This window comes from Emys orbicularis, chromosome 7 (genome assembly GCF_028017835.1).
Source record: "Emys orbicularis isolate rEmyOrb1 chromosome 7, rEmyOrb1.hap1, whole genome shotgun sequence".
In the NCBI taxonomy this organism is placed as follows: domain Eukaryota; kingdom Metazoa; phylum Chordata; order Testudines; family Emydidae; genus Emys; species Emys orbicularis.
The window spans coordinates 131,100,137-131,108,737 of NC_088689.1; the positions used below are offsets into that span (position 1 = coordinate 131,100,137).

Genomic DNA, 8,601 nt, shown 5'->3' on the forward strand with positions numbered 1-8,601 from the left:
CGGCACCCAGCATGGCCCTGCCTCGCCAGCACTGCCCCACGGGGGCCCTGGCCTCGGGGATGACCTGCGCGGGGTGGGTGGCGCTGGTGTCTCATTGTGGCGGCTGCCATGCGCCAAGCCGGGCGACTGGACGCAGCCCTGGCAGGGCACAGCAGAGAGCTGGCCTGGGACTGAGACTCCGGGGGAGACAGCAACAGCAGCTGGCGCTTGGGGCATGGCCGCCCCCCTGCAGGGTCCAGGCTCGGAACCCAGCATTTCCCCTGGGGCGGAGCCAGGGCCCAGCCTCCCTGGGGACCACACCTGGGCTAGGCACACTGATCCCCCTATGCTGGGGCTTGCATGTACTTGCTCACGCCACTTCAGCCCCCTTCCCTCCCTCCGCTCCACAGGAGGGAGCTCAGGTACCAGGGGAGCTGGGGCTTGCGCTCTGGCCAGACCCCCAGCAAGGGGCCCTGAGCAGGCTACAGGCCTAGCTCCACTGCGGGGGGTAGGGCTCGGTGCAGCCCAGCTGCAGGGTGACTGGCTGGGGCTGGGCCCGGCCGTGGAACAAGGGGCCGGTTCACCTAGCTGCAGCGCCCCTGTCTAGCCCCCGTTCCTGCCCCCCCCACCCATGTCCCCGGCCCCTCCCCGCATGGTCAAGCAGAATTTCCACGCAAGGCTGTTTCTACGTTGACGCTTGTATTAAAGGAAAGCAGCGAATGCAGCCCGGCGGCTTTGCTCACTGGGGCCCTGGCCGGGGGGACGAATCCCCCCCCCCCGCCCCCATCCACTTGTGCTGTGGCCGGGCCAAGGCAAGGCTCTGCTGGGTCAGGGCCCCAGGCCCCCCAGCCTGTGACATGGGGGGGTGACCCGAGGGGGAGGGTGAATGAGTGCACATGGGAACCCTCGGCAGACCCTGCAAGGCAGGCTGGCCGTGTGCGCCTCCCCGGGCCAGGCCCTCCAGCTCTGGGTAGGGTACCAGGGTTACGGCCATAAGGAAGGGCCCAAGCCCGGCTCGTGTGGGCTCTCCTCCACCCTCAAGCCACGCTGTGCTCGTCAAAGGCCCGCAGCTGCGCCACACTGGCTTCCTCATTGGGTGGCCGTGCTGAGCCAAGCTGGGCGGGTACTGGCCTTTCGCCCTGGTGGGTGCCATATCACTGCTCCAGCCTGGCCTATAAACATGCACTGAGCCACCCTCCCCCCCGTTTCACCTCCAGCTGCTCTGGATGCTGATAGTCTACATTACGGACCGGTCCATACACCCAGCCCCCAGCCGGGCACAGCCCTGGAGAGAGGCTGTAACTGGGCCCGCCCTGCTCTGTTGTTATCTTCCCCTCCCCCAGCACCACAGCTCAGTGCCCAGCCCCCTGTGGGGAGGGGCCGGGGCGGGTGCAGCACTTTTCCCCACGGGGCCGTTTCCGGCTGGCCCCACGGTGGCATTTGCCAGTCTGGGCACAAGGGGCTGGAGCTGCTTCTGTGCACAGAGTCCCTGTGGCCCCAGGCGAAGCCGAGTCCTGCCCCCCTGCTTCCAGGGCAGCGGTGGGTCTGCAATGGGCCAGAGAAGCCACTGTTGGGGCTGGGCCCCCCTTCATGCCGACGCTTGTGCTGGGGTTCTGCCGGAACGTCTTTAAATCAGCACAGAAGAGAACCTGCGAGACAGGGAGAGATGGGGAGCTTGGGGGTGGAGAGGGCGCGCCCAGCCGTGGGAAGGGGGATCTGACCTTGTGGGCTGCCCCTCTCTGCAGGCCAGGCTCGTGTCGGGGGCCCTCTGGGGACATGGCCTGGGCACTACTCACCGCCTGCGCCCAGCCTGCGTAGGGCCCCCAGAACTGCCGGAAAAAGTCTCCTGAGGAGAGAAAATTCCAGTGAAGGGGGGGAGCAGCCCCTGGCCCACACAGCCTCCCTGCGCCCTCTCCTTGCTGAGCTGCTCCCCAGGGAGGGGCCCAGTGCGACACCCCCCCCCCCCCCCCGGGCACTCACCGAGCTCCCTGTGCACACGCATCGTCACGCTCCGGGCACCTGAGCCCGGCTCCAGGCTGTAGTCCCGCCGGGCGATCTGCCACACATGGGTGTCCACGGGCACGGCCTCTGCCTTGTCCAGTGCCATCAGGCACACGCAGTCTGCCACCTGCCCCGGGGGGGGGGGGGGGGGGGCGGGGGGGAGAGACGGTCAGGCCCCATCCCCAGCCATCAGCGCCCCCCACCCCCACCTGCCCCCTCCCCCAGCCATCAGAGCCCCCCACCCCGCCATCAGCACCCCTCACCTGCCCCCCACCCTGCCGTCAGCACCCATCTGCCCCCTCCCCCAGCCATCAGCACCCCCCAGCCCCCCTCCCCCTCACCTGCCCCCCACCCCCATCTGCTCCCCACCCTCATCCATTAGTGCCCCCACCTGCCCCGCACCCCAAGCCCTCACCTGCCCCCCACCCTGCCATCAGCACCCATCTGCCCCCTCCCCCAGCCATCAGCACCCCCCACCCCCATCAGCACCCACCTGCCCCCCTCCCCCAGCGCCTCACCTGCCCCCCACCCTGCCATCAGCACCCCCCACCCCCATCCATTAGTGCCCCCATCTGCTCCCTCCCCCAGCCATCAGCACCCCCACCTCCACATGCCCCCCCTCCCCCAGCCATCAGTGCCCCCCCAGCCCGCTACATTGAGCTGCTCCTGCCATACACATCCCCTGTGCGCCCAGCTCTCAGCCCGCTGCAGGATGGGGCCCTGTTCCCCGGCCACCACGCGAGGGCTGAGGTGAAAGGAGCCAGGTGCCTGCGCTGAGCCCCTGGGGGCCCAGCACTCACCTTGGCCCCCACGCCGGGCAGGGCGCACAGCAGCCTCCTGGCCTCCGGGTACGGGGTGCTGCGCAGCTGGTGCAACCCCTCGGCCCCAAACTGCCTCAGCACGGCCTGGGCGCTCTGGCTCACAAACTTTGCCCGGTACCCAAAGCCCAGAGCCCGGAGCCGTTGCTCAGCATCAGCCCCTGCCCCAGAACAGCAGGTCAGCCATGGGGCGCGGGCTGGGCTGCCAGGGGGTGGGGGTGGGCCATGAGGGGGCGGGTGCTGGGCTGACGGCTGGGGGGACAGACACCGGGGGGTGGCACAAGGGGGTCGGAGCTGAGCTGCTGGCCCGGAGGTGGGTACAAGGGGGCGGCCGTGGGGCTGCCAGCCGGCGTGGGGGGGGGCAGGAGGGGGCGGCCGTGGGGCTGCCAGCCGGCGTGGGGGGGGCAGGAGGGGGCAGACGCGGGGCTGCCAGCCGGCGTGGGGGGGGGCAGGAGGGGGGGGCGCGGGGGGGCAGGTGGGGGTGGGCGTGGGGCTGCCAGCCGGCGTGGGGGGGCAGGAGGAGGCAGACGTGGGGCTGCCAGCCGGCGTGGGGGGGGGCAGGAGGGGGTGGGCGCGGGGGGGCAGGTGGGGGTGGGCGTGGGGCTGCCAGCCGGCGTGGGGGGGGGCAGGAGGGGGCAGACGCAGGGCTGCCAGCTGGCGTGGGGGGGGCAGGTGGGCGTGGGGCTGCCAGCCGGCGTGGAGGGGGCAGACGCAGGGCTGCCAGCCGGCGCGGGGGGGCCGGTGGGGGCGTGGGGCTGCCAGCCGGCGTGGGGGGGGGGCAGGTGCGGGGGGGCAGGAGGGGGCGGGTGCGGGGCTGCCAGCTGGCGTGGGGGGGGCAGGAGCGGGCGGGCGCGGGGCTGCCAGCTGGCGTGGGGGGGGGCAGGAGCGGGCGGGCGCGGGGCTGCCAGCTGGCGTGGGGGGAGCAGGTGGGGGGGGCAGGAGCGGGCGGGCGTGGGGCTGCCAGCTGGCGTGGGGGGGGCAGGTGCGGGGGGGGGCAGTTGGGGGGGGCGTGGGGCTGCCAGCTGGCGTGGGGGGGCCAGGAGGGGGCGGACGCGGGGCTGCCAGCTGCCGTGGGGGGGGGGCAGGAGGGGGCAGATGCGGGGCTGCCAGCCGGCGTGGGGGGGGCAGGTGGGCGTGGGGCTGCCAGCCGGCGTGGGGGGGGGGGGCGGGGGGGCAGACGCGGGGCTGCCAGCCGGCGTGGGGGGGGGGCAGGAGGGGGCAGACGCGGGGGGGCAGGTGGGGGTGGGCGTGGGGCTGCCAGCCGGCGTGGGGGGGCAGGAGGGGGCGGCCGTGGGGCTGCCAGCCGGCGTGGGGGGGGGGCGGGGGGGGCAGACGCGGGGCTGCCAGCTGGCGTGGGGGGGGGGGCAGGAGGGGGCAGATGCGGGGCTGCCAGCCGGCGTGGGGGGGGCAGGTGGGCGTGGGGCTGCCAGCCGGCGTGGGGGGGGGCAGGGGGGGCAGACGCGGGGCTGCCAGCCAGCAGGGGGGGGGAGGGGGCAGGACATACTCACCAGCTAGGGCCTGCAGCGAGGGGAAGGCATGGTACGGCTCCCCATCCAGCTGGCAGAGGCGGCGCCCAAAGGCCTGGCAGAGGCGCTCAATCATGCCCGTGATGCGCGCCAGGTGGTTGTTGGAGGTGCAGAGGAAGGAGAAGAGACACTCGATGGGGTCCTGGCGCAGCACGCGGACGCCTGCAGGCCAGAGGGCAGCCTCAGACAGGGAAGGTGCTGCCTGGCCTCCACATAGCAATGCCACGCAAAGCCCCCATAGCCACCACCCCTCCCCGGGGCCGGCACCAAGTACCCCAGCAGGACTCAGGCCCCCACAGTCCGTGACTAAACCAGCCTGGGCAGGCCCCAGCCCAGCTCCTCGCGCCGGGCAGGAGCCAAGGTCTGCCCCAGTCACAGGACCAGCACTCAGCAGGGCACGGCACAGCCGGGGCTCCACACGCCCCAGACTGTCCGCCACCTCCTCCCTCGGCCTCTGGCCTTTACAAAGACCGGCTGAGCAGAGAGATGCGACTGTGTGCAGCGCCAGACCCCCTCCCCCCCCGCCATGCGCCCCACCCCGCTGAGCACTCCAACCCTGCACAGGGCCCCTGGAGCAGAGGGTCTCTCAGCACCGCCCCTCCGAGAGCTCCCCCCTCGCAATGGGCCCAAGCAGCAGGGCGTCTGGTACACTGCTCGGGTAGCACATGGTGCAACAGGGCCAGGGACTCGCCTCTGTCAGTGGGTACGCTACACTGGCAGGGCATGCCTGGGCGGGCTGACAACATCCCCCTCTGCAGAGCACATGCTAACAGAGTGTCTTGTCCCTACCGCTCCAAGCCGGGGGACAGGAGACAGAGGCAGGGACTTGCCAAGTAGCAGCAGGTGAGACTGGAATCCAGCTCTCAGCCCTGTGCCCAGCAGGCTCCTACGGGACTCGGGGGAAATGCATGAGCTGGGTTATCTGTGCGAGATGCGATGCCCGTTTGTTTCCCCCTGACTACTCCGAGAGCCCTGCTGCCCTGAGTGAGCCAAGGCAGCCAGACCCCAGGGCAGTCAGCACTGGGGTCGGGGAGGCACACGGCTGCCCACAGCAATGCTAACTCACTGTGACATGCACCAAGGGACAGGAAAGAAGAAGGTGCCAGAACTGCACTGGGGAGCTGGTGCTTCCAAACAGCTGAGGCCCCACAACTAAGGAAGATTATGAGTGAAATTGATCAGAAGGAAAAATGTAGACAGAAAAAAATTAACAAATTGGGAGCTCTTTAAGAAGAGTTAATCCGATGGCCCAAATGCCACGATTCTACCAGTGAGAAAGGACAACTTTGGTTAGGAGGCCTTCCTGGTTCAGTGGTGAAGTGAAGGCAGCAATTAGAAAACCGATATATAACAAGTGGGAAAAAGAGGAAACAGATGGCAATTTATATCAATTTAAAGTTATGAAATGTAGAAAATTAATACGGGAAAAATCCATGGCTGGCAAGAATGAGGAGTTTTTGAGTATATTATGGATAAAAGAAAGAACAATAGTATAAGCCTGGCTAGACAGAGATGGTAAAACTGGTCATGATGCGGAAAAGGCAGAAGTGTTCATTCAATATAACTGTTCTGTGTTTGGAAAGAAGCATATCATGTCACATGAGGATGATGAAGTACTTTCCAGTCCATTAGCAATTTAGGAGGCTGTTAAACAACATTTACTAGGGACAAACGTTTAAATCAGCAAGTCTAGAAAACTGGCTCTCAGGAGTCGTAAGAGAGCTGACTGAGGAGATCTCTGGGCTACTGATGTTACTTTTAAATAAATCTTGGACTAGCTGGGAAATTCCAGAAGACAAGACGAGTGCTAAGGGCAGGTCAATATTCAAAAAAGGCAAGTGGGATATCGCCTGACATCAACCCCGGGGCAAAATAATGGAAAAGTTGATATGGGATTCAACTACCAAGGAATGAAAGGGTGAATACGATCAGTGCCAGCCCACGGTGTTGGGGACACAGGGCACAGGGCATTCTTTGAGGAGCTTCCACGTTTGGCCGATAAATGTAACTGTTGGAAGGCGTTTGCCTTAGTGCTGCAGAGCTGTCTATTTGCCCTGTACTCTCTCACTACAGTACGTTACCTGGGGTAAGCCCTGGCTAACTGCCAGCTCTCCCAGAGCAGGCATCAATGGGGGACCACCATCGAATGGGGGCGTTTCTAGTGGGCTTCCCTGGGAATCAGTGTGAGCCTGATGCTGTTCAGCATGCCCATCGCTCACCTGGCAGGAAATCTGCAATCCCTGCTGACGGCAGACTGAGGGAGGGGAAATCTGCTGAGCCAGGCAGGCGTGCGGTTAGCTAGGCCCAGCCTGGCAAGTTGGACATCGAGGGCCAAGGAACGGTGGCCCCCCACAGAGGGGGGACAGGGTCCTGGGAAGCAGGGAGACTGGAAAGGATCAGGACCTATGGGACTGGGTCCTGCAGGCAAGAAAGCCCCCCCTGGAGCTTAGGCCTGGCCTTACCACCTGGGAAACTGACCCAGAGCCCACCAGGTACGTTACCAGGGGCCTGCTCCTGGGCGCCCCTCAGACAGAGCCCCTGGGCTGGGGTGGTGCAGCACAGTGCGACATGGGAGAAGCAGGTGGTGAGGAAGGGTGCCGAGGCCCTGCTGGAGGGGCAGCACCCTGACACCCCCCCTAGGAAAAGCCCACTCAGCTTGGGCACCAAGAGCAGAGCAGAACAGCTGGGAAGAGCCACGAACCAATCAGGAGCCAGCAGGCATGTGGCGAGGGCAGGCCCGCTTCGCCCGGCTGGCGCTAGGCCAATGGCTCAGCCAGCCCCATTCTGAGTGACTTTCACCCTGAGGGCACGGCCTAGCTGCCACGCACAGGCCAGGCAGCAGAGGAGAGGAACTGCCCTTGCCCACTGGCCACGGCATCGCTCGGGGCTCGGAGAGCAGGAGCTCTGCTGGACGAGCAGCCCCGGCCCAGATGCAGCTTGGTCAATGGAAGAAGGCTCCTGTCCACCTAGCTAGCGTCCCCACGCCCATGTGAGCCCTTGGCACAAGGTAGCCTGTGTCTGCACGCCAGGGTCAGCGCGCTGGAGCTCTGCCCCTCCAGCCCCCACAGCGAAAAGCACTGGCCCATCGAGACATTGCTGCTGTCCCAGTCTGCCTGCCAGGCGACCCATGACGTATGTGTGATCCCCCCAGCTCAGCCCTCTGCTCCGGCTGCCCGGCACCAACGTACCTGGGAAACTGGCAGCCACTTTCCGGAAGTGCGGGTCCACAGCACCCCAGGCCTGGTACAGCCCGGCCAGGCCTACGTCCAGCTGGAAGTAGTCATGGAGGATCTGCTGGGCTTCACAGCTGCCCCTGCCGCCCAAAGCCTCCATGGCGGGGGCCTCAGGTTGCAGGCTCCCCGCTGCGTCTCTTCCCCTGGGCTGCAGCTCCTGCCCCGTGGCCTTTGTGCGGCTGCCTTCCTCCTCCTCCTCCTCCTCGTCGTGAACCGTGTAGCAGAGCTGCTCCTCGGTCTGCCTGAGCGTCCACACCCGGCCCGCCAGGACCCCGGTCCAGTGCCCGGGGCTGCGCTCCCTCCAGCTGACACACACACGGGCCAGTCAGCGCCAGGGGGTGGCTGCCCGGCACCGCTGTGCTCCTGGCCCACCAAGGGGCCTGGATTCTCCAGCCCAGGGCCCCAGGGGCCCCCCAACTGCCCCAAGGGCTTTGCCCACGTGCTGCCAGATTCCCAATGTGGGGGCGGCTCCCGGGGCGGGGGCGGGCACGTGCTGGAGAGACGCGAGGCCCCGCTGGCAGGACCCCAGTGCAGGGTCTCGGGGCTGACTCCCCCGCGGTGCCGGGCGCAGTCTGCACGGGGGAGGGGGGATGGACCTCCCGGGCCCTGCGCCCCTCCCCCAACCGCCCCCTCGCTGCGCCCCCCGGACCCCTCCCCGAACCACCCCGCCCCCAACCGCCCCCCAAAGCCCGCCCTCAGCTCCGCTCCCTCGCTCCGCCCCCCAGACACCTCCCCCAAGCGCCCCTCCCCCGCCCGCTGACCGGAAGGCCTGGCCGCAGCGCAGCACCAGCTCCAGCCGCAGCTCCGAGCGCGGGCAGGGCAGGTGGCCCCAGAGCGCCGGGCCCCCGCAGCGCTTCATGCCGCGCGCCCGGGCCCCGCTCTAGGCTGCCGCCGGCGTCTCTATGGTCTGAGCCCAGCCCCGCCCCAGCGACGTGCCCCTACCTAAGCCCCGCCCCTTCGCACTGCCTAGGCCCCGCCCCCAGAGATCCCGCCCCGCCCATCCCCCCCCCCCCCCCCCCCCCAGGGCCGGGCCCAGGCAGCGCC

General features: G+C 67.8%; 1 protein-coding gene across 1 annotated transcript; it reads right to left on the bottom strand.

Moving 5' to 3' along the window:
* Positions 1-1,331: 1,331 nt before the first annotated feature.
* On the bottom strand, positions 1,332-8,416 carry OGG1 (8-oxoguanine DNA glycosylase). The gene is made up of 7 exons (XM_065408033.1): positions 8,319-8,416; positions 7,513-7,862; positions 4,307-4,486; positions 2,781-2,959; positions 1,960-2,107; positions 1,776-1,825; positions 1,332-1,628 (listed from the first exon to the last, which is right to left on the bottom strand). Exons 1-7 carry the CDS (start codon positions 8,414-8,416, stop codon positions 1,332-1,334), a joined length of 1,302 nt encoding a protein of 433 aa, XP_065264105.1.
* Positions 8,417-8,601: the final 185 nt, after the last annotated feature.